The 26,022-nt window shown below is 37.2% G+C and overlaps 1 protein-coding gene across 4 annotated transcripts in view; it reads left to right on the forward strand.

The window, feature by feature from the left end:
* The first annotated feature begins 5 nt into the window (after window positions 1-5).
* The window catches only part of WDR25 (WD repeat domain 25), a 65,048-nt gene continuing 39,031 nt past the window's right edge, over window positions 6-26,022 (forward strand). Inside the window, exons 1-2 of one of the 4 annotated variants that reach the window (XM_064659178.1) lie at window positions 6-266; window positions 2,809-3,584. In XM_064659178.1, coding sequence (XP_064515248.1) covers window positions 2,868-3,584 — 717 coding nt within the window. In that variant the 5' untranslated portion in view covers window positions 6-266; window positions 2,809-2,867. Of the gene's footprint in view, window positions 267-287; window positions 3,585-26,022 lie in introns of those variants that run through there. The other 3 variants (XM_064659179.1, XM_064659180.1, XM_064659177.1) reach the window with 3 other exon arrangements.

Below are 26,022 nucleotides of genomic sequence, written 5' to 3' on the forward strand. Positions count from 1 at the left end.
CTCCCGGCTGGGAAACACATCCCCCCGGAACCATTGCCTTCCACAGCCCTCTGTCCTCCTCCAGCCCCCAGCCCAAGGAAGAGCTCTCCCCGCTGCTCGCAGCGGTGGAAGAAGGGCTTCTGCGCGCTCAGTGAGCCGCGGCTTCGCTCCCGCACTTCCCAACGCGCGGGTCTGGCGTGGGGGATACGGTGCGCGGAACTGATTGAGTGGGGCTCCTTGTTTCCACCCGGCGCGCCTTTAAAAGCGGCGCGGCGGCGGCCCTTCAGGTGAGTTGTGGGCGCGGCGGCGGCGGGAGCGGAGGGTCCCACGGGGAGGGGAGCTGTCCCTGCCCGGAGCGGTACCGGGATGGAGCTGTCCCGATATCGGACTCTCCCGGCCCCACGAGTGGCTTCGGCGCCCGGGGCTGCGGGGAGAGCACGCGCGCGTGTGTGCAGAGGTTACGACTCCACAGGAGAGCGCACCGAGGCCGGCGGGAGGGACCTGCGGTGCTGCCTCTGCTCCCGTGTCACAGCATCCGCGATCACTCAGTGGGTGTGGGGCGTTGTGCGTGACAGACTGAACGCTCCTTGGTTCAATGTCTTCAGGGAAATCAGCCGTGTGGAAATTAAAACTGAAATTCTATAAACTTCTCTAACTATTAGCTCAACACATTGTAAATCATATATCGTTAATAAATTCATAGTCTAGTTACAGTGTTTCTGATCAAGTACCTTGTGGTTTCCATCTCCCCCCCGTTTTTCTTTGGTTAGCACAAGGTAAGAAACTTTGGGTGGTGTTGCTTTAAAAGCAGATGTTGATGGGAAGTCTTTAGATGAGAGAAATGCTTTGGTTTTACAAAAGTCCTGACGCGTATGGGCGATGTGTGTGGTGGGATGGATTGGATTTGTGCTGGCCAGATGTAATGGGACAGTTTCTTTCCAGTATCTCATGGGAAATGTTTTTAACCTGGGGTTTGCACGGCACTATGGTGCACTTTGTTCTGAATCTCAGCTTGAGGTTTCTTGTGTTAAAATAAATAAAGTAGCTTTGCAAGTCTAACCCAATCCACTTGTGTATCTTAGTTTATAGCTTTTAGCCAGAGGTCAACTTCTTACTGTATTTGTTCTTTGGAAATGGTGTATTTGGCTGGGCCCTGTTTTTAGCACTGCAATATAAACAGTAACCACTCAATACAGTTATTCAAGGGTGCTATTTATTTGATGTTTCAATTTACTGCTAAAACCTTCAATTACCGTTTTTGAATTGATTTCTTAGTTAAGTTTACTTGATATGCTACTTATTTTTTCCTTGACACTGTTTAAATGAAATGTTGTTGTAATAAATGTAGCTGTATTACTAAAAAAAGAATTTTTCCTCGCTCTTCTTTGCTGACACTTATAGCTATCTTTAACTTCAGATAAGGACAAAATGTCCTCTAGAGGGAGATCTTGTTGCTTTTATGTGCTAAAATGTTGGTCACCTTGTTCCAGTTAAATGTTTTGATCACCTATCTTGGAAAGGATATATGATGATGAATGTGTGTACTTCTGCTCTGGATCTGTGCTTGGAAATTTCATAACAGGATACAGAATATAATAACCTGTCATGTAACACGTCTGTAGGTTAAGTGAAACATAGTTGTTTTACTTCAAATAGGTTTAATTCTGAAGTTAAATGAATAATGTTTACAAGTTCCAGAGTGCTACTCCTGCAGGAGAATTTGTAGGACTTACATTTGTGGCATCAATTCTGCAAAAGCTTACAAAGATACTGACTTTCATGCATCACTCTCTTTTTCATCAAGATGCTTTTGAGGGCAGTTCCTTTACTGTCGTAAACCAAGAATTTCGGTAGCTGCTCTGAAAGTGTTGTGGGTTAAATCTCTTCAGCATAATGAGTGCTAACAGCTGGGCAAGGAAACAAAGCAGAAATAAAATGTCCCATTTGATTGATCTTGGCAGTACTTTCTGCCTATAAACAGCAGAGGTTGAAATATTACTTTGCAGACACATCAATTGTTTGAATGTAGTTAACTCTATATTCCACATGCTCAATCCAAATTACTGGAAGAATCCTGGTGGGATTATTATGAGGGTGAGTTATTCAGAATGTTACATATGCAGCCTCAGCATGAGATTTTTCTCACAGACACATTGAAAAACCTTATTCCACAGTAAAAGCATCTGTGCTCTTATTTTTCTGTAAGTAAATGCAAATAGTGATTTTGGTATAGTTTCTGTTATGTCTGTTGTGTAAAACTAAAGGCTGTGTGGAACTTACTCAATGGATATGGTTGGAAAATTTTCTCATACTGCAACAACTGCCGAATGGGTCAAAAATGTGTTCACTTTTTTAGTTGCCAGTTGAACCCCTACACACTTCTTTCAAGTCCTCTGTACTGTTAAGAAATAGATATTGTCAGGCTGACTCCAAAATAGTTGTAGTATTTGTATTCTTATAAATGTACATACCAAACCACTACATAATTAATTACTTTTGTGTGAGGAGAAGTAATACTGCAAGTAAGGTAAAGTGATTTGCATTATTTATATTGCAAGATTGTTTTCATTTTCATACTCTTTTTCACTGTTTTATTGTATGCAAATACACTTCTGCAGTGCATTAAAAATGTATGCAAAGGGCTTGGAGGCAAATGGTGTTGTGTAATTGAAGGTACAGATGTGTTTTAATAGAGGAATAAATGCCATTGAGAAATAGGAATAAAAGTTTGATGTTTTTTGTTAAGAAAGGCATATTTACATCCCTAAGTTACTTATATTGTAGACTCTTTAATGAACTGTGCTCTGAATAATCAATTCTTTATTTTAGATCATAATTTTGGAGGATTGCAGCACTGAGATCTCTGGAGTCTGCTGTGTGTAGCCATAATGAGTTCGTCACTGGTTGCTTATGAAGATTCAGACTCTGAGACAGAAACTGGGAAGACTGAAGTCCCCCAAGCTTTTGGCACACAAATAAGCTCTCAGAGGTCTTCTGTGAGTTGTGGTCAGCACTTTGCACCTGGTAGTTTGGGTACAAAATCTACATATGAAATGCACCCTACGGAGAACAGTGGCAGTTCTGGCACAAGCACTGTTTGTGAAGATCTCCCTGAGCTTTATGCACAGAATAATAACACTGACTTGACATCTCCTTATTCTAGGAGGGCATACCCTGGCCATGCTGCATTATCTATGCCTTACAGAAACTATGAACAGACCTCAAGCTCTTCAGCAAACTCTGGAAATGGCGTTTCCCAGAAGAGAATACATAAAGACAGTGCTACTACCATAAAAGGAATTAGACCATATATCCCCAAACGATTGCGTCAAGAAAGTTCCAGTACGCCCAAAACAAAGGAACCTGATCAGAGAGGTAGCTCAGACTGTGATGTTAAACTGGGTGTATTGGGAGAGCAGACTTCGAGAAAGATCTCTGAATTAATTAAGCCATATTTGGGATCCAAATATAAATCAACTGAAGTCCCCAAAAGCTTAATATTTTATATGTCTAAACACAGTGGCCCTGTCAATGAAATCCAGTGGTGTCCTGTACGGGAACAGAGTCACATGCTTCTCTCAGCTTCTATGGACAAAACAATCAAGGTAATGTAAAACAAGATGTTTTGTGGCCCAATCATCCAACTTAAAAATACTGTATTAAAGAATGCTCTTCTGGAAATAACATCCTTGCCTGTGTGTGTTTTAACAGTTCCAATGTATTCAGAATTCAAGGAGATGCTTTGAAGTATAAGACTCTATTATGAACTTGCAGCCTAATTCTTCACTATACCCACAGTTAGTTCCATTACTTTGGAATTTGGTGTATTGTTTCAGGGTTTTTTTTGAATTAGTCATGTGACTGTTTTAGACCTTAAAAGGTTAGGTTTTTACTAGGTCATTTCTCATGATCTGTACCAGTGTTTTGTCACAATGGCCATAAACACTATGGTCTGCATACAGTTCCTTCCCGAAGTCAGTAAACAACTGACTGCCAACACTGGAATAATATTTTGAAGAACTTTTCTGACAGGCCTACATGACTACTGCTGGAGGAGGTCAGATGGATTTTCCATCTGAACTATTGTGACAATTAAGTCTTGCATCCCAGAGCGGTGTCTTGTCGTGATCTAAGGAGTCTTTCCACTTTAAATTTGTTTCAAGGGTTAATTGCTCCAATACTCAAAGTGTATTTTCCTTCTAGTTTTAATGTTTTGTTTGTTAATTTAGTCAGTCCAATGAGTCTTTTATTTTAAAATGGGTAATGAAAGTATTGTATGTGTATGCTTTCCCAGACATAGGGCTAATTGCACCTCTGGGTTCAAATAATAGTCCTCTGAAATGGTTTTACACAGGAACATAGTTTTGATAAGAGCATACAGCAAGTGTCCTTTCTGGTAGAAGGCATGCTTTGTTGCATCTAAGATATATTTACCGTAGCAGCCACAATTATTTTAAAACTTGCTTCTAAAATTTAGGACTTTAAGTAAATGCTACTAAACAGAGATCAAACAGCAGAACACCCATTGCACCAGCATACTTCTAAAACCAAAGGAGAGAACTTAAACTGAATTTGAATTCTGATGTAATGTAGGAAAAAATAGTCTTAAATTCTCTTATTCAAATTGAGAATTTTTTCTTTAACTATTTTGCTGTTTAATTTTTAGTGGAGAATGGAATTTCATTTAGTTTGGTTTTTTAACACTTTTTTCTTATCTCAGAGTTTTTGTCTTTCCTTTCCTCTTTTGAGTTTTGCCATGGGGCCCTGTGAAATATATGCTACCTTTGCATCTTTGAAGCAGCAATGCTCTTGAATCTTGGACAGAGTTTTTGCTTTTGTCTCCAGATGTCTACTAAAGCACTTGGTGGTCACAGAAAAGAAAACCCCAGATCTATAGCATGCGTAAAATTTTCTCTTCCTAGTTGTTTATCTTTTATTCTCTTAAGTTATAAGGACTTCCCTGGTTCTGTAGTCAGCATAATGTATCAAACCATCAAAGTCTGAATACTTTGAACTTTTAGGAAAGATAGAATTCCTCCATCTTTTCCCAGCTTTTTTAACCTCTTTGTCTTAAACATTAACTTGGAGGAAAAAAAGTGCTGACGGATGTTTTTGGTAAGCAGGAATTTAAATTTGGATTGTACAAAACTATTTTACACCACCTCTGAATTTTGATATGTTTGACATTGTGTCTGAAGTTGTAACACAATATAACCTCATTTTATTGAGGGAAATTATGTATGTGTTGAATATAAAACAATCTAAAATCAAAGTTGTTATTGCAATGTAAAACTATTAAAAAATGAAAATAATGGCATGTCTGTTGTGTATTCTAAGCAGAAAGAAAGATTGTTTTGTAAAGTAGTGTTACCACCCCTGCTTGGAAGCAGTCATTAACCAGTAAGGCTGGTTTTTAAAGAAATCTAACTGCTTTAGGTTCCCCAAACCTTGGAAATTCAATATAAATAGAATATATTAATGTTGTCAATGCTTCAGAGCATGCGAGTGTAAAAAAAATTACTGAAGTAATAATGTGACTGTTAAGCAGTATATGAAAACACACTTCTATATTTTTAAAGGTAGCCTGTAGAGAGGTATCTATGGGTGCTTCTTACTGTTCTTTCCTGGTGAACCTTTTAATTATTGCGCTGTCACACACAGACCATCCCGGCCAGCAGAGGGCGCGGTGGCATCGAGGATTGCCGGGATGTTGGGAGCCCAATATCCTTTACTTTCTGGGATCATGAGCCCATAAATCCCTGGTGACTGTGACAGCAGTGCTTTAGCTTTTGGGGATTTATTTGCAGTCTACCGCTGCCTGAAGTTGCCCATTTTCTGGTATAAGCATAAAACAACTGATTGAAAATGAAGATGTACTTGTTTTTTCCCCCTTGTCCTTTAACTTCCCACAGCTTACCTTTTTTGTTGTTTTCTTCCCACAACACCTGCTTGGAATTGCTAGTTAAAGTCCAGACAGTGGATACATGTCTTCTTTACCTCTGATGGGAATATGCAGACAATCAGAATGTTTGCACTATTTACTTTCAACATTTGATTAAGGTAAAACTCAAAGCACAGTTAGAAGTCTAAAATCCCTATATGATTCAGAGACAGTAGGCAATCCAGAGCCTCAAAACTCTGTACTTTTAGTTATGTATATGTATAACTGTGACTGAATAGTTTTATGTGTAAATGTCTTGGATTCAGTCCTTACATTCAGCCTATGAATTAAGACATTTATCCTTTGAAGAGTCCAATATTAGTGAAGATTTCTCAGAATTGAGAGTTCTATCTAAGTTGATCTGACTGTGATAGTTTGTGCTTAAATCAGAGATCTACAGTTGTATGCAATTTGTGTAGCGTTTAGCCAGTTTTGTATATTTTATCTGTTCTTGTGTGCTTATATGTTTTCCTCTTAAATTTTCATCCCTAAACCCCCCCCCCCCCCCCTTTGGCACAGAGAAGGAAGAGACACTTGCTTTAGTTACCTTACTTTAGTGATTTTAATTTTTTTGTCCCATGTAAATTACTATGGCTAAGTCATTAATATGACACAGATAAGTATCTAAAATGCATATATGAAACTGATTATATGGTTTTTTACTTTTTAAGTGTGTGTGCTTAACCTGTTTAAATCAGACGAAAAGAACAGTCTTCCATTTATGTTCTCTCAGGTTCACCAGTGTACATTTTAACATCATCTTTATGAATCAATGTAAATCATACTAAAATATTTACAATAAATGAGTCGATGCCTGCAGTTTCTGTTGACTGAAGCATAGCCTAGAGTCAGGGAAGATCATCCGAAGCATTTTGTATAAAAATTTTGCATATTTAGGAATGAATGGACTGTTTTAGAGGACTTCATAGTTTTCTTTGAAAGTATTTCAAAGATCTGAATTTTTTGTATATTGCTGCATTTGAAAAACCTCAAACAGTTATCAAGTGGTTGAGTTGAAAAAATTATCAGTTATCAGCTCAGGGGCGTGATTCTCTAGAGTAACATTTCCACCAGCAGATGGGGTGCCTCGACCTATTAGAAAGTGATGGGAACTGAACTCTGCCTCTAAAGACTGGAAGACTTTATTATTTGCCTCTATGTTATGTGTTGAAAGACCAAAGTTACAAGTTTATGCATGTGTTGGTAAACATATAAGAAAACAACTGAGTTTTCTTAGAGACCTGAAAGTATGATAGAACTTCATGTGGAAAGAGATATGTATTGCAGATTAGTAACTCACAGGTCTTCAAATCTGGAGCATTAATAGAAGAATATTTCATGCTAAATCTCAAATTTGTAAGGAATGGGAAAAAAACCCCTCCTAGTTCTGTAGGTTTTGTCAAATTTTTTACCCTCTGTTTTTGTAGAATTTTTAGCTTCCCCTTTGAAAGCTCCAGCCTAGGTAGCTGTAGAAAGGGACAGAAACCCTGATTCAGGGTTGGGAAAAGTACTGTTGGGAGCTCTTACTGTGACAGTTCTATTATTCACAGTTGCATTCTAACTGTATTAGGGTGGATTATGTTTTTAGTTTTATGTATTTTAAGGATTGTGAAACATTATTGTCTGAACTGATTACATTTGTTTTGTTTGAGTAACACTTCTGTATGAATGGCTGCTGTAATTGAAATTTAGGCTACTACTGCCATTATTTGGGTTTTCCTACTAAAACACCAAAATAGTTAATATCTCATCTAGTGTTTTTTTGCATGAATGTTAAGACTCAACACCATTATTAAAGGTGCCCCGTTCCCGGTTCTGATATACAATGCTTTGTATATCAGACCTTGCTTAGGTATTTCTGGTTTAGAACCACAACTACAGGATCCAGAATCACAGGTTACCATTGAATACAGCTGCTTGCCTTCCGTAGCAGGGAACATTAAAAAATTGTGTCTTGAAAGATGTGTTTACCAATTGCAGAAATGACAATGCTGTTCATTCACGTTGACAGTGTCTTATATTTGGAAGACCTTGTCATTATGTAGAGCCACACAGATGTTAATGTTTTCACTACTTACTGATTCTGGACTTAGCTTTTTAACAATTGTTCATAACTTCAAGCCTCCTGTGCCTTTATTCTGTATTTTCTATTTTTGTCTTTAAAAAGATGTTACCTGGAGTTAATTTTTAATCATCTGTTAGCTTTTAATTTTGTGTTCCTGATTTTTTTATTTAGAGCATCACAGCAGGGATTATGTTTGTTGCAAAGTATTTCTTAATTTTCAGCACTTTCATTCTCTGTTGTTAAACAGGATCAAGGAAAGTAAGTGCTGAGATTCTTGAGTGTGCAAAATGTATATTAATAGCACTTTGACAGGATGTCTTGTGTTGTAATACATTGCTGAAAGTTTTTCTTATACATTTTTTCCCTACTTGCCTAGTTGAATGTTATTTAGTCACAGCTGAATCTATACAAGCAAAGCAAAAGTTTCTAAAATGAGTGTGGTGGGTTAACCTTGGCTGGATGCCAGATGCCCACCAGGCTGCTCTATCACTCCCCTTCCCAGCTGGACAGGGGGGAAAGAGTAAGGTGAGAAATGGCTCATAGATTGAGATAAGGCAGTTTACTAAAGCAAAAGTTTGAATGCACAGAAACAAAACGGAAAATGGTAAGGTTTATTCTCTGCTTCCATTAGCTTTTACATCTGAGCTGGTGTCACATGATATGGAGTATACCTTTGGTTGGTTTGGGTCAGCTGTCTGGGTCATGTCCCCTCCCAGGATCTTACCATCAATATGGGGGAGAAGGAATGTTGAGAGACAGTGCTGATGCTGTGCCAGCCTTGCTCAGCAGTAGCCAAAACACTGGTGTGTTATCAACACCTTTCTAGCTAAGAATGCAAAGCACAGCACAGTTAGGGCTGCTATGGGGAAATGAAGTCCATCTCAGACTCAATTCAATGAGTTTAATAATATCAGCCTGTTGAACAGAGGCATTGCTGACTTCCCATAATTAAGAACACCAGAGCCATACTTGTTCAGACCAAGGCTCTGTCTAGCCTGGGGTTCAGTCTCTAGTAAGGTCCATGAGTAGATGTGTAGAAAAGATGAAATGTCAAAGGTTTGTGGTGCCTTTTAGTCCTCTTCTGGTTTCTGTTTGTTTTCGAGTCAGGGGATTTCTGAGCTCCGAAGTGGTTCACCTTTGTAACATGCTACCTCAAGAGATTTCTTCTACATAGTTTTCCAGTCTTCTGAGATGCTTGTGATCATTAAATGGTATGTTACTCATACTTCAAATTTAATATACAGATTTTGCTTCCTAGTGAGTGTCAAATCTACAAGAAATACCATTTTTAATCATATTTTCAAAATATTGTATTGTTTTGTGGTCATATGTCTGTTAGGAGAAAGCACAGTAGTATATCCAGGAATTTTGTTATTGATCCTGTTGTACTGGACTGAGTAGAAGATGATAGCTTCCACCCATCTATAAACTGTGTGTAGCACAGATGGAAGCAATACAAATTTCCTAGTTAGTGCTGCTACCCTGCCCCAGAGTAACAAAACCTAACATTTATGCTTTCAACCATTCTGCACACAATTCACTTGGAATAGGCAATGTTTCTTGTTGTTCTGTCACACGCGTGTCTGTTTATGAAGGAGTGAATTTAAGCTGCCAGCCTATTTCCCATACACCCAGGCATAGCTGTCAGATGGCTGTAGCCCTGTCACTGCTGGGCTGGATTCAAGCTGTTCACTAAGCAGCATTACCTGTTGTGCTGCTAGTACTTCAAGTATTGCAATTCTTAAACAAATTTTTAAAACCTAATTGTGGCAATGTTCCTTTAACTCTAGGCAACGATGAGAATTTGGGAAGTCATCCTATTCAATACATATATTCTTTATTTGAAATATTTTAAAGAAGATCTCTCTGATGTTGGTATATTTTAATACCATATTTTAAAAATAACAAGGAGTTCTCCCCATTATCTCCGAAGTGGCAAGGAAATGCTCATATTCTGGGGACTGTATGCTGCTTACCTAGATGTGTGAAAAAAGAATTGTTTTTCTTGTTGGAGAGGCTACTAAAGAGGCTGTTCTGAAATACTGAAGCTGGCTTTTCTTTATGAAGGTTCTGACTTTCTATGTGTAGTTCTTTCAGTGACTTTAAGCTTCCTGATTATTAAGATGGAAGTACAGTTATGTGATCAATACCTGCACAGTAATATCAGTTTCCTGAGCACTGAAAGGGCTTTTTTTGTATACCTCGATCTTCTTCTAACAAAATTATTTCATACACTTCAAATGAGAAGCATTTTCCACTTTGCTTATTTTGTAAGAAAAGGAACATCATGCAGGAAGGAATGTACTTGACCATCAGTGAAAGCTTCTAACCATGCTTATGGCTGGATGATAATACAGGTCAGGATGCAATAGATAGCTCTCACAATTGTTCTGCAAAAGCTGGTGACACATGTCAGCAAAGAACAGTTCATGAAAGTGGTGGATTTTGGTCTCTTCGTCCCAAAGGTTTGTATGAGTAAGAGTTGCTTCACATTTGGTATGTTAATACCTCGATAATGTTTAGAGATCGCTGTTAGAGAGATATATTTTTTTAATTATTTTCTTCTTTCGAGCGATGCTGTTGTCAAGGAAACAGAAATCCTTGTAATGCTTTTGTTCACTCGTTCAGAGTCCACAGCTGGAGATGACTTGTATAGTTTTTATTATGTTCTTAGTGGTTGACACACTCTTAGGCCTCAAAGGATTTTTTCAAAGGAGTATGATTCTTTGAGTATAAATAGCACCATCCTGATCTCTGTAGGTTTTGATAGGCCATTGTTTCTTTCCTTCTGCACTGACAAGAACTAAATTCAGTACTGCTTTGGATTAGAATTTATCTAAACACTTGTATGAAAACTGACATTTAAAAAAAAAGGGGTCAAAAATGCAGAGAACCCCTCAGCTTTTGGATAAGGTTTTCAGCTGTGTAATGTCTCTTGACTTAAGATCTCTTTAAAGAATGCAAGAGTGATACCCCAAGTGGTCTTGCAAAGCATTTTTGACCACTTTTTGGCTGTATTAGAGAATTGGCTGTGGGGAAGAAGAGTGGATATTTTGTGATGTAGCTAATATGCCTGTGTTCCCCATTCGTGCCCCCCCTGCCCCGCCCCCAAATAATTTGGGAATTATTTAAAGAAGAATTTAAAAAATAAAAGTTCCTCCAAGAGCAGTAGTTAAGGAAGCCTGTCTGAATCTTGAGTCTGACTATAGATCCTCTTCAGTTTCTTTCTCCTTTGGGACTTCTGCAGTGTCTTTAACTTTTATTCAGCTGCTTAGCTTGATAAAGCCTTGAGGTAAAAATGCTGAGGCCTCTTGTAAAATTTGGTTGGCATTGACCAATAGGTGCAAAGTGGTCACAGGTGAGATACACAGGGTAACATGGCTGTTGTGATAGTTTGTTATTTCACAATAACAAATAACAGTTTGTTATTTGACATTTGTTATTTCACAGATCTTTTTTCTATGCAGACCCAAAAGGATAGAGAGTGACTTTTGGATATTCTTAACAGTGATGTTGAAGAAAGGATTCTGTTTCCTTGTGTTACCTAGAAAGAATTCTGGTTACTTGTATGATTACTTACAGAAATATCAAGAATTTTAAGTGTTTATCTGACTTTTTTTCCTAGAAACCCACCTGCCCTGAAGGGCTGAACTCCACTTCCTTTCTGGAAGCACTGGGAACTCTGCTGGCTGTTTACTAAGTGTCTGTGAAGTAGCCTGTAGCAGAGAAATAAGCAACCTTGTCTCTTCCTGGCATAGCCAGCCTACTAGGGACAAAACAGTCAGGGCTAGAGATGTCAATGAAGTAGCATTTCTAATGAAGCTTAACTGATAATGGCATAGATTAAACTCTCCAATTATACATAGGACCTGTGTGGGCTGCCGTGCAATCTCATGTCAGAATGTCATCTGAGGTGGGAGAAATGTGTGGTGGTGTTATCTCCCTTCTGGGTGCATCGGTAAGACTGCTGGTGAAAATTCAAAATTTTGATGCCTGGGAAAAATGAGTTAGAGTAGTTCTAAGTTCTTAAGTGACTGTAATACATTATGGTAATATCTTTTTTTTTTTTTTTTTAACAGTTAAGAAACTGAATATTTTTGCTGGTTAAAAATATAAATAACACCAGTCTAACTTTGCCTCTTTTCTAGAAGTCTGGCTTTATAGCTGCATCTCACATACTGCTATATATTAAAAAAATAAAAAAATCTGCTAACAAAGCTACAAGGCATCTTATGACTTTGATTCCTTACCCCTCTTGGTCTGTCAATGTTGTCAAGGAAACAACTTTTTGAGAAATTTTGCTCTACTTTTTCAGGTTCTATAGAGAGATGACTTGTGTATGATTTATCTGGCATCAGGAGTAGAAAGTTTTTCTGAAGTTTCTATTCTTCTCAATATGTTCCTGTCCTTGCTTTTTTTAAAGCAGATTTTATTTTTAGCCTGTGTCATATAACTGCATCTTTAAGGTCAAAATATCAGTTGATGTACTAAGGATTGCTGACACTTGATCTTTAAATGAAGCCTTATAGAAAGAACTTTAATGACATTTTGCTATGTATTTATTCCAGAAAGACAACTGTTAGTTATAAATTTCTTTTAAATTAAAGGAGAAAGAAACATTAAAAAGCCCCGTTGCTCTTCAGAGAATTTGCTTCATTACTGTGGTACTAATGGCTTACTGTCCATTATCATACATATCATGTTTCATTGCATCCCCATTCATTGTATTCATTTCATTCCTCTTCAAAAAGGCAGTGTTTTGTGGGTAGTGTGGAGTTGTGTTTTGTTTGTCTTCCAGTCTGTACATGCTGACTGACCAGCTTGTTAGGATATTATGTCTGAGCTTTACCTTCAATATGCTTGTGGGGGCTTTCTTTTTTATTTTATTTTTTTTTTTAAGTAAAACTGCTGTTTTTCTTCTAAGACATATCTGATAATGTAGTTATAGAAAAGTTTACCTTTCTCAGATGTTTTGGTTGGTTGATGGATTAAGAATACTGGGCATGATAGTGAAGACTGCATGTGCTTGTATGTCGTGCATGTGACAGCTGTGTAACACCTTGCTTTCTGAAATCATATTTTGGAGTCTGTCCTTTTCTCTGGTCTCCTTGTCTCTTTCTGTATTATAACTTGCTCATTAAAAGAATTTTTCTCATTCTGAACACTGTGACTAGTGGATGGAAATTTGTATTTTTATCTGCTAGGAAAGGGACATGGATGGTTCTCTATGGAAAGGATGGCAGTTAGGGATGCAGGTGGTCAGGGTTGGCATAGTCATATAAACATGTTAAAGCTAGCACTATGTTAACAATACAAAAGAAATTAAAATTAATTAGGTAGTTCAGTCTTACTCTGCTTGCTACTACTGAAATAATGCTAGTTAAAGTGTCCTCATTGTAGAAAAACACATAGCTGCTTGACATAATTAATAGTTTATTTCCATAATTAAATAACTAGTTCTGCTCATGTTCAATACTGGATTATGCCACTGACATCAGTGGGTTTTGGATCACATCTGTATTTTCCATAGAAAAGGATCTTTGATATTTTGTTTTGATTTGTTGGTTTTTTCTCTTTGTTTTTGTTTTGTTTGTTTTTTTTCTCCTCAGTTATTAACATTCTCAATAGCCTTGGGAATAATAAATGATTTATTTTTTAGTTGGAAGAATAAAATTGTAAAGAAAATATAACTTGTCCAGGCTGTCTGATTAAAAACTAGATTCATTAAAGCTCAGGTTTTGAAATAGCTGTTCTAAATCACTAGCTGTGTACTGCCTCTCATAGTTAGATATTACTTCAAATCAGTGTGGACAATAAGACTGCAATAAGAAAACCACCTGGTTAACATTGGGGATGTACAGAATTTGCCTGTAAATTTGCATTAGGTAATTTCTTACAAATAGAAATTTGTCCCTAAGTACAATGCTCTACCACTATTTTTGGAACTGCTGTAGTAAAGTGTTACTTTGTGCTATTCAAAAATACAGTATCAGCAGGTGCAGGATTGGCAGCATCCCGCTGTGTTGTGCTGCTGAACAGCCACCGCACATCCGATGGCTGGGTCGGCAAAGCTTGTCCATAGCTGTTGTTCCTGCTGTGTCAGACTCTCCCAGTGGATCATGTGCAAGAACGAGATAGGTTAAATTGCTCGTTTTATTTGTTGTGTTTGTACTTCTTTGTTTTGTGACTGTATGAACGGATGTTTCCTGATTTTATATATATGTACATAGATCAATATAAAGCTGTAAGGCACATGAGTGGCCTTAGCTGATTCACAATTTTATATGAAAAAAGTATGATAATATTGAAGTACAGTACAAATAGATATGGTTTTGAATTTTGGTAGCTACAGGTTAACTGAAGCTTGAGGGGAAAAAAACCAAACAAATTGAAAGAGTTGGTCAATGGTGTTTTCTCCATCCCATTTTCAGAAGCAAGTAATAAGTCAGCAGACACAGTGTTTCAGAAGCTTGGAAGTACAGTTGCTAAGACTGTACTTATGTTCTGAATAGAACAGCATTTCTTTCTCAAGTAGTGGATGATCAAAATCTGTGGCATGCAAGTGCCTGTGGGATATGTATTTGTGAATATATCCAGTCCTTCCTTCCTGACCTCTAGGAATTGGGGACTCTTAAGACAATTTGCCTGCGAAGAAGTCTGAAATTGGGTGTCTAACACTTATGAGGAATCCCCACTTTTAATAGAGCATCAATGTATATGACTTGAGGAAGTGATCGATGCTAATGAATATGGTTCATAGAGATGAAGGGAAAACCAGATTATTTGATACATGGCTATAGTTATTTGATAAATGGTTTAGTTAATTATCTCCTGGAGAGTTGCAATACATTTGAAATTCTTCTCCTTTGCCTTCTGGTAAGATCTGAAGTGTTTCCTGGACAGGAATACTGACTGATAGTAACCACTATTGTGGTTGTGCTTTTGGATGTTCTGAACACCTTTATATCAATCTTAACACGCTACTACACACACTACATTGCATTCTGAAGTTGATGAGAAGCTGCCAAACTTATGCCATATTCTTTTCCCATATAGAGTTGGCAGTAGAAAATTTAGTGGTTTTATAGTAATTCTTAGTAGCTACGTGTCATTAAATGTTGGTTTCTCTTGAATTACTTACCTGAATATGTGCATCAAACTGCTTTGCTTGAACCATGTCATCCCAAATATGCATAATACTGTGTGTGGAGCAGCTAATTTACCTGAAGTAAATTTCTGTGGATATGTAATATACAGTGGGGGTGGGGATTTAAGTGTCTTTGTCATATTTAACTTTGACCTATGCTAAAATAATTCCAAGTTTTCATATTCTACAATAAACCATAGCTTGAATCTCTAGCTGATTTATAAGTATATTGTAAGTTCTTTTCACTTCTGCGTTTTCCAGGAGCTTACCATTTGAGGAACAGCCGCAAGGTTAGCCATATTACAATGATTAGTCACAGAAACGCTTGAAGGTTAGCTGCAAAGTAGGTGCGAATTCTTCCCTTTATTTTGGTGTGTGTGGGAAGTTACTCTCTTGCACTGTCTGCCCAGCATGAATGTACAATTGCTATTTTGTAGCTACGAAAAAACCTAGTCACGCTCGTAACTTTTAGCTGGCTGAGAATGTGATCTGTAGGAGCATATTCCTTGGAGTCAATGGTTTATGGAGAATTTGTGATTAGCTTCAGGCGCAGTGATCCCAGAATCTTTCCGCACAATAAAGAACACGTTAAAATACGTTAAAGATAACGATCTATGGCACAGCAAAACCACTTTGCTGTTGAGAAGGATGGAGTCACTGATAACTGATGATTTTAAATATCCTTTACTGGATATGTATATGTATACTTATTTACAAATTGCTTTTTGGTGAGCTTTGCTTGTAATATAAAGGTTGCCTGCTTTCAGACTAAAAAATAGTCTTTTTTATACGTGGTTCTCTTCTCTTTTTCTTGTTTTCTCTCTTTTCTTTCTTTGTCAGCTTGCCATATTTTTCAGCATTTGGTAAGCATATCTCTCTTGTAAATAGTGGGAGTTAGCTAAAAAAGATTGATTGGTGCAGATGACTAAAATATCAAATGAAGTTTCCGATAGAATGAATCTTGCTGTTTGGCCTGATTTCCCTCAACTGTTCTTGAGACTCTTATTTGATGTTTTGGCTGAGAATTTCTGATGTTTTGTTTGGACTCCCTAGTACATAGGATGTGAATTTCTAGGTTCCTTTAGTACAAATATCTGCAATAATTCAGAGGATACTTAATTTGGATTTTAAAATGGTTTGAGAAAACAGAATACATAAATTATATGGTCTAATAAGTATATGGTCTGGTACTATCATACTGTCTCTGTAGAGCAGATGAATTAAGTTGAAAAACATTTTCAAATGTTGCTTTCCTCTTAATTTTCTATAAATTCAGTGATGAGCATTAGAAACATACACATTTATTCCCCTGAAATGTCAGAAGACATTATCATGTCATACTTCCACAGAAATAAAACATGAGAAAACACTAATGCCATAGTTTTGCTTCTTATTTATTACTTCTGTTCCCTAGTTGTATTTTTCTAAAAAGCAGTAGCCCACTGCTCTGGGGGATTTAAAACGTGCAGTAGCTTTGAAGACATGTAGCAGTTGGCCTTCAATTAGGCCTGTTAGGCAATCTGTCTTGCTTTAGGGTTAACCTATTATGTTCTGTAGTGGTAATGTTCGTGTAGTAGTAGTTAGTGTAATGTAGCCTCCCATGGCCTGTTTTATTCTGTTGACCACTTTTTATGGGAACAGAATAATTTATCAGGAAACTTGGCAAAAGTGATTATTCACGACTGAAAGAAAGTGTTTCAGCAGTATTTTTGGTGTTCTTACGCAGAATAAAGAGAGGGACAAGAAAGATCTGTAGTAAGTTTTATTTCTCCCCTGTATTTCTTCTTTTGGATAAGCCTGAGTAGGTTGCTTTTCTCTGAAACGTGCTTTGAGCACTTTTTTGAGAGCTACAGTTGTGATTTTGTTGACTGGTTTGGTTGAAGATCACTTTTATCTGAATTGGTGTCCTTAGCAACAGGGACTTAATTCTCACTGTTGTTCATCTCATCTCTAGAGACTTTAGAACGTGTTTTTTTCTTCTCACTTCCTTAGTCTATTTATAGCTTAAGAAAACAGATATTGTGGGAAGGTAAGTAACATGTAGTAGACCTTTAGAGGAAGCTCTTTCCAACCCTGGAATTGGCACTATGAGATGTATGCCCTGTTTGGGGTCAGGTATTCTCCTTTCACCGATGAGAAATGGACCAACACTGTTGGAGGGCGACACCCTCCCGAGAGAAATCCAGCTCCCTGCTGGTATAAGCAGGGTACTGACCCAGGGGTTAATGACCTACAGCACAGAGTGTCTCATCCCCTTCTCTGTTCTCTGGGCAGTTGGCATTGCCAGGGCTTGCGATGAACCTTTGAAGCAGAACGTTAAATGTACACTTAATGAAGGTATGTGGCAGCAGGAACTGGCATTTAGACAAGGTCAGGTGTTTCTTGGCACTGTGCACTTTAAGAACATTTCATTTTTCATTTTTTTTTTTTTCAGAAAGATTTTGCTTTATTTTTCTCTCCAAACGTAATCCTTGAGAGAATGTTGATCAGGAGAGAGTTTTCAGGTATTGAATAAAATTGCTGTGCAAACTGGGCTGAGAGGTACAGGACAACCTTACAGCGTATAATTATTCACACTATTGTTTTGACTGATTAAAAATCCTTTATGTCAAATAGTTGAAGAACAATAGAGTAAACTTAACCTTTTGTACTTTAGAACTCTGTCTAAATGTTTCTTCTCTATCTTGGAGTGCATTATTCATTAATTTCTTCTCTAGTGGAAAGAAGCTGTCTTTACACTTAAAAGAATAAAAGACAAAACACCAAGGCATGACTTCTTTGACACTCTGTCCTCGGGGTCATTTTTTTCCTATTTTCAGGGTTTATTTCTCCAAGAAGGTCTGGATCAAGACCAAGATCAGAGTTGACAATCAAAGACTCCTTCTGTCTCTGAAGATAGTAATGGTTATAACTTTTTTCCCAACAGAATCAGGTCAATGCGTTTTCTCATTTTCACATTTTTACATTATATATTGTATTTTATCCCTGAATTTGGTTGAATTCTTCTTCTTTGTAATGAATTGGAGTTAGCTGTAAACAAGATGGAAGAAAGTATACAACCTATCATGGACAGTATTCTTAGTATGCACAGTTGTGGTACTTCTGGCTTGATGGTGAATATTTTTCAGTCAAGTCAATCTTGTGATCTTGAGTTCAGTTAAAAAAGCTCAGTCATTTTTGGTTTCTTTTCCATCTTATGGTGTGAGGAATTTGTTTTTAACTGTCCTTTCTGAGAAAACAATCAGAATTAGTGGGTTTTTTTCCTACCTTTTGCCTGAAGGAGGGTTTCTTAACAAAAGCCATGTACTTGCATTTGAACACATAACACACTATTAGCAGGTAAGCAAAGGTATGCAATTTTCCTGAGCAACAAAATACTTGATTACAGGTCTAATGATAGTTTAAGAGGTGTTTTCAGATGTGATGAAATCAAGGCCTTGAAGCAGATGAACTTAATTATCTTTGTGAATATTCACAATCACATTATGTGCTTTAAATGTCACATTTCGAAATAGTGCCTCATTGCTAGTTAATTAACAATAATTACTCAAGGTAGTACTTATGTTTCTGGAATCTCTTACCTACTGTGAAAAATGTACTTTGCTTCTAAAGGTGTCTCAGTATAAGATCCAGATTTTACTTAACTCATTCTGAAAATGTTGCTGTTGTTTAGTCCCTCTGTACACTTTGCCTTTACCACTGCAGTGTGGAGAAACAGTTATTTCATTCCATTTGCTCTGCTACAGCTGTGCAGTGTTTTTAACACCTGAACCATGGTGTGTGTAATATATTTTTTCTTTTTGTAAAAAAGCAAGCGGTAATTTTTTTTTTCCGTGGCAGAATAAGGAAAGAGAAGCAGTAGCAAATTAAACTGGAAGTCTAGATCCATCATGAGGTGTTACAAAGGTGTGTTGACATTTTCAGCTAAAGAAATATGGCTTATGATAATATCAGAAGGGGTTTTTTTCAGTCATAGCACTTATGCTCAGTATGCTTTTCTCTGGGTAAGGATATTTTTTTCTTGGCAGAGAGTGCTATACAACCCAAGATAGCTTACACTGCAAAAAAACCCCTTCATAGATCCTAGAAAGTCCTGCCTATATTCTCGTTTCTGAGTTCCCTCTTCCTTCTTTTTTCTCTGCCTTTCATGTGGAAACTTAATTGAAATGTTCAAGGATTCTCTTCAAGTTTTTCCCTTAAAATGAATCTTTTTTAAACAGTGAATCTTTTATTCAACTTGTTTCCAGCAATACACTTTACATGTGCTTATGTGTATGTATATTAAAATATATATTTAAATATATCTAAAAAGAGCCTTAAATTAACAGAAAACTACTATTGTCAACTTCTTATCCTTAAAAACTGCATATTATCTTTGCATGCACACCTCATTCACCTGTGTGAATGGGGTGTCCATTGAAATCCTGGTAAAAATGTGTAATGTATTTAATAATATTTTCCTGTATAGTGTATTAAATACTTTAAAGTTTTTAATTCATGACAGTACTTACAACATGCTAAACAGATGTTTGAATTCTCATCAATCTAAAGCTAATTCAGAGAACAGCAAGAAAAGCTACTAATTTTTAGAAACAGTCATGAAGATTAATTAAACTAATTATCTGTGCTTGGTGCAGTGGGAGTGGAGCTAACTGCAGGTACATGAAGACATAACCAAGGGAGTGATGAATATTTTTTCGACTGGTAAAAATATTCTAATGATAGCAACACAGATGGAAAAGAAGCTGAGTAATATGAAGCTGAAGTAATAACATGCATCTGTTTGTGGTAGGGTCTTTAATGTATTATGTGAAAATACTGTTGGAAGTGGTGAGCACTTCATTGGGGAAACTTCCCAATAATAATTTTTCAGTTGTAGAATGACTCAGAGAAAATGAGCTTTGCACAACCACCAGGGTTTGATTTTCATTATTTGGAGAACATCATAGACCCATTCTAATTGAATTGTAATGGTTTGATAATGATTTCAAAAAGCTTTCACCCGTTTGTCTGCTATGTTAAATGGGTTGAAACAAAATAACACTTTTTGCTTAACTTTTTCTCCTGCCCTTATATATGAATGACTCTTTCCTTTATAAAGACTGATGAGAAATCTGCTTTTGGGTATCTCAGTACAGAGTCTGGATTATCAAAAACCTTGATATGCAATTGCCGACATTATAATTATTTATTTTAGAAATTGTTCTCATTTATATGCTTAAATAGGAGTTAAATACTCCTGAAAAATATGATAAAAAATGGTCACTAATCTCCTTAAATTTATGATAATATGCAGAAGCCTGCAATACTACTAATATTTGCATTAACTTCTAATTTTGAAATTCTCCATTCTGTGGGTTTGCAGTGGTAGTGAAGTAAATGCAGTGAAATTCTTCTAGTGGTGAAGTAACAGTTTCTGTAGGTGTGTCATACTGCTGCTGCAGTGAGAGATGCTGAACCACGTCCTACCTGATGTGAGGCTGAATCATTTAAGTGTTTGTGTTGCAGTAGTGCCAAGGAGCTGAGCACTCTCCAGCCTGTGGTGGAACTTCGGGTTTGTGTGTGGGTTTCAGGGCTGTGCTGCCCAGAGGAGTTGAGCCAGCTTGGGTGCTAGAAGCTGCAGAGTGGGACTGGTGTGATGGTCTCCAGAGCTATGGAGTCATTTCTCTGGGATAAATTTAACAGTGGGATGTCTCATGGCATCACGGCACTGATGTGATGATAGAGTAGGTTTGTACTATGTCAATGTAATCTGAGGCAGTCCCTACTGATAGAATACCATAATTATGCATAGTTGCTTGCTAAAGTGAAGTGTGTTTATCAGGCTTTAGAAAAAGGGGAGGGCAGAGATGTGTATTTTTACAAGAATATAAATATTACATTTACTTCTGTAGTTAAAAATAACTTAATTAGGTCCTATGTAAATGCCAGGCAATGTTTGCAAGTGTCAGTATGTTCATATCTGCTCCTTGATAACTGTCACTAATTCATAGTTTCAAGACAATGTCCAAATAGGAGAAAGCTAGCTTTTAATCTGGTTCTAGGTTTTCAGCAGGGACTATTATTTTCATTTCCAGCTTCAAAGGTATGCTCCTTTACCGGCTGTAAAATAAAAGTTAGCAATACCATCTCCTTAATATGACAAAACTACATCGATTATGCTTTTTTATGTTGTATTTATAGTATTTATAGATGCTTCCACTTGCACTTTTGTAGCAGGACTTCTCACTTGAACTGTACTCCTACTTTAAAAAAGTCAGTTACATCTGGAAAACAGCTTTGAAACATTTAGATTACAGTAATAATCCCTCTTTAAGTTAGAGCTTCCTATATCTTAAATTGCTGTAGTTTTTCTCACCATATGATAGTCAGGTAAACTAAAAATATTTAGATGCTTATCTGCTTTAAGAAAAAAAAAAGATGTGTATTTCTTAAATGAATGTTATGCCTGTGTTTAATGATGTTGAATCTATTATTAAACAGCCTCCTGATGTATTAATAAAGGAAAAGCTATTTACCAAAGTCTTGTGGAGAATGTGAAAGAAATAATTAGTCATTCTTTTAAGGTTATTTTTTTAATCTTAAAATTTCATGCAAACATTTGTGCTTTGTATTGATGAAAAATATAATCAAAGATCTGTTGTTCAACTTCAGGTTGGCTGTGTCACAGTACTACATTGTAGGAATGTTAAAGAACATTGAAAACCCTCTGCTGACTAGATGTACATTAGATTTGCAAATTACCTGCCAATGCCCTTTGGGACAAAGCCCTTCATGAAATCATTGTCAATAGCTTTCTGTTGGGTTGACTTATATAATAGGTTATTCTTCAAGATTTCACAGGAGAGAGATTAAATGTTATAAAGTACAGAGTACAGAAACTCCGTAGGGCAATCTAAATGATGTTATAGGAATTGAACTATATTACAAAGAATATTAAACATATTTGCAATCTTCTGTTATTTGTCATATGAATGCCAGGCCCCTTTCTGTCTGGTGGATTGCATAGATATGCAAAGGAGAAATAACAAAAGCTAATCAGTTTTGTTTTATGTAAAGCTGTTAATATGTAGATACTTGAGCTCCCTAAAAATAAATAAATAAATCTGAGTGTTCTAATGATGCATGTTGATGTTGTGTAAATTGCTTGGAGAAGAGGAGCTGCTGTAATCACTTCACTTGAAATAGGAATATACTTAAAAAGAAAATAGGATGACACAGCCAATGTTGTACATCTGTGCTAAAATTACTGTGAATTAGTCAAGTGTCAGTTAACCTGAGACAGTTGGAGTAATGCTGGTGGGGGCTTTACCTCCTTGGGGCAACAAACCCAAACTGTCCCCCTCTCTTCAGTGTAGAGACACACGGACATGAAGGGTAGGAATCAGTGCAATGGCCCCAGCATGCTGGAGATAAATGTGGAAATGAAATATTTTTATTATGTGCAGTGTAACACAGGGGAGCTGGAATGGAAGGGGAAGCTTCTGTCAGTCATGGCAAAGTTTGTGGCATGGTTACCAGCGATGGGCCACGGCTTGGGCATGGTGACAGCTGCACTGAGTGAAGAAAACTGAGTTGTGGTGTGTGCTTGGAAGGAAGCTGCAAAAAAAAAAAAAAAGTAAAATGGACAAGTTGCTTTAGAGCTGTCTTGTTTCCTAGATAGCTACTGCAGAACAGGGTTTTCTCTACTACAGTTAAATGTCAGGAACATGCTGAGGGTTGATGTGTGTGCTGCCGACCGTCCACATCTGCGGTGCGAACAATGCTTCGCTTGAGTCAGCAGATCTTAGAGGAGTCACTGAATGTTCTGGGACTCAAATGTGAACCTTTGAGAAATCCTGGTATCTTTGAAGCATCTGCCTCCTACACCTCCAAATACCAGAGACAGCCCTTGTGAGTGGCCAGGAAATGCTAACATCCTTGATGTAGTGATCATTTGTATCTCACCGTGTTACTCATTCTATGATGCTCCTCAGCTTCCAGGATTTAACATATTTTTCACAGACTTCAATCTGGATAAAATCTGCCTTTGCCCATCCAGTGGACACCCACCTGAGCAGGAATTCCTGCAGCTGAGAGATTTGGACCTTGTTCTGATGTCCCTAAGAGGAATTGTCAATGAGGATTATGGAAGGCAGCTTTGTGCTTGGAGCTGTTGTCTGGAGGCTCTTTAATTTACGTAGGAAGTATGTACCTCCAATTCACGTGCAACAACTCAATGAGTGTATTAGAAGACAGAACATTCACAACATGGCATAGCAGCTTGTTCCAGGGGAAGCAGGAGACCAAACCTTGTACTGAGAGGCCTTTGTCACTTGGACCATAAACTTCTTGTATGTTTTTCCCATTACTTTCCCCAGTGCTTAGAGGCACACAAACTAATAGCTCAGTAATGGTATAAACATTTATAGTAAGGCAGGATGTTTTCCTCAAGAAAAATAAGAAAAATTCTCAGCCTGGGTAACCCTAGTATAACTTGAACAAGTGGAGGTTCCTATGTTGTGCATCCATCTTGCTAAATAACATCCTATGCAGAAAAATCTTGAAAAGACCTCAACCAAAGTTTATCCCTGTAGCCTTCAGGCTAGTTGTTTTCTTCAGAGCAGTTTAAAAATATCCAGCATAATTTTAAATAAGCTATCCAAATAAAGTACCTGTTTGGTGCTTGTTTTTCTGGCTAACCTGATTCCAGAACAAAGCTCTCTCTGCTACAATTGAAGTTTAGTCTTATCCTCAGCATCACTTAAATAATCAAACTGCTTCTTGTATTTGTCAAAATGTATTCAGCTCTTGGAAATGAAAAAATCTGCTCTTACTTCAAGACCTTTATTGCAAGAACTTAATCAAACAGTAGGCTTGCAGCCATCTTTTCTCTTTACCCCTGTTTCTGAACTGCAGGATAAGATTTTCTGTGGAAACAAATCAAGCTGCCAGAGAGGACTCTGTTGTTTCTTTCTCTGGAAGTAAAGATGACTCCAGCTTGTTTCTATATGTGATATAGCTTTAGTGAAATGCTACCACAAGCTGTTGTGGGCTGTCCTGCATTATTGATTCATCTGGATATTAAATTATGTAGCCAAAATCAAATATATGATAACATAGTTCCTACACCTATATATGTTCAACTTTTTGCAGTTCCTTCTGTCTAGATTAGCATAGTTTTCAGAGGTTGCAGCTTCCCTGCCTTTTAGAGAGATGATCAAGGGTTGTGTGTAGTGTGACCCATCCACTCATCTTCACCTGAGGTCTTGGTGCTGCAGAGTTTGTGCTGAAACCAGGAGTGGAGGAAGGTACCCGGCACAGAGGATGCTGAACTGGCCTGAGGACCAAGGGTGTTTGCTGCCAGCCACACTGCTGCCCCACAGGTGTCTTGCTGGCATTTAAAGGGCTCTTAGGCAACAGAGCTCTACTTAGTGTGGTATCATTGAAAAGCAAAGGATTTCCCCCAATCTTGGAATAGGGAAAAGGGGAAAAAATGCTGCTCTTACCTCTATTGCATCATCATTCTTTTAGAATCTCTCCTTTTTAAGAACAAATAAGAACTGGGAAAACAAGCTGTCTATCAGAATAAAAGTCAAAAGAAGGATCAGTATATTTAGAGATCTTGATCTCATTAAATGAAGAATTTATTCTGCAAGCATCCGCAATTTTCCAGTGTCTTTTAAATGATACATATGGTATAAAACATTCTCACAAACAAGTCTGTGCTTTTTTAAGAAGAATCAATGTGTTTTGAAAGTCTATCAGTCTAATTTATTTTCCTGAAGTTTTTAAAGGAAAATAAAGTGGTTTCAGGTGAATTTTGTTACTAATGGTATCTTGGTTTCCAGGAAAGAGGCTAGAACTGTGAAGATTTCATTTGGCAATGTAGAAAAAAAACACATAAAAGTTATGAAAATAAACATGTCACTTTACTCTCAACTTTGATACTGTCAAAAGATGTAACTAATAAAAAATGCTAGCAATTGCATGAGGACTGCCTCGAACAGTTTTATACTAAAGGCTCTAATTAACACATTAATTAAAGCTCTAATACATGTTACCAGAAACTAGGCTGCTTTTTCACACCTCTCTATGTCTCTGCCAACCTTGATTATAGTTTAAATAGTTGATAAAATTTTGTAGTTCTCTGGCGTGCCTTTTCAATTTTTGGTTTATATTCCCCCTGGGATGACAGTCATTCCTGTAGAGAAGTTTAGGTGATGTCTAAGGAACTCAGAACTGTATTAGTACTTCAGCTGCTCACTTTTCTGGAAGTATTTTTAATGGCAAGGTCATCTTACTGAGCTTGTTTTAATATTTTTTATTTTAGTGGGGGTGGAACCTATGCTACTAGTACTGTTCATTAAACAAGTAGGAATATATAGCTCCTACTGAATTTAATTTGTTGAAACTGATTTTGTTGCTTTATAATGCACTTTTGTAGCATTGTAATACAAATATGCCTTGTGTTACATTGTCATGCTAAAAACTAATGCGTATTTAAAACTCGTAGCCCTCTTCTCTGTTTAAAAAACAACCTTCTTTGCCACACACTTTGTTTGAGTAAACCTTGTGACTCTAAAACTTAAAGCTCTGGTGCCATATCTTAACTAGGTGCTCACTAGAAATGCTATTTAACATCAGGTATGTGCAGCACATTATGGGATACTCTTTCATTTGTAGAAATGTTAGCGAATTCAGGTTGGTGAATCTAGATCTCTCTATGATGTTTTATAATACTGCTGTCACTATCTGAATTCCTAATTGGCTTTAAGTGCGTAAGTGGTTCTAGTTATTCCAGGTATTATTTAACCAGTGCATAGATGTTTAGTACTTTGATGCTGAAACATATATTTTGGGTTGGCTGGGGAAAATTTTTTCTACTTCTAAATGGTGTGGGATAATTTC

Source organism: Pseudopipra pipra, chromosome 6, assembly GCF_036250125.1.
Source record: "Pseudopipra pipra isolate bDixPip1 chromosome 6, bDixPip1.hap1, whole genome shotgun sequence".
Lineage (NCBI taxonomy): Eukaryota > Metazoa > Chordata > Aves > Passeriformes > Pipridae > Pseudopipra > Pseudopipra pipra.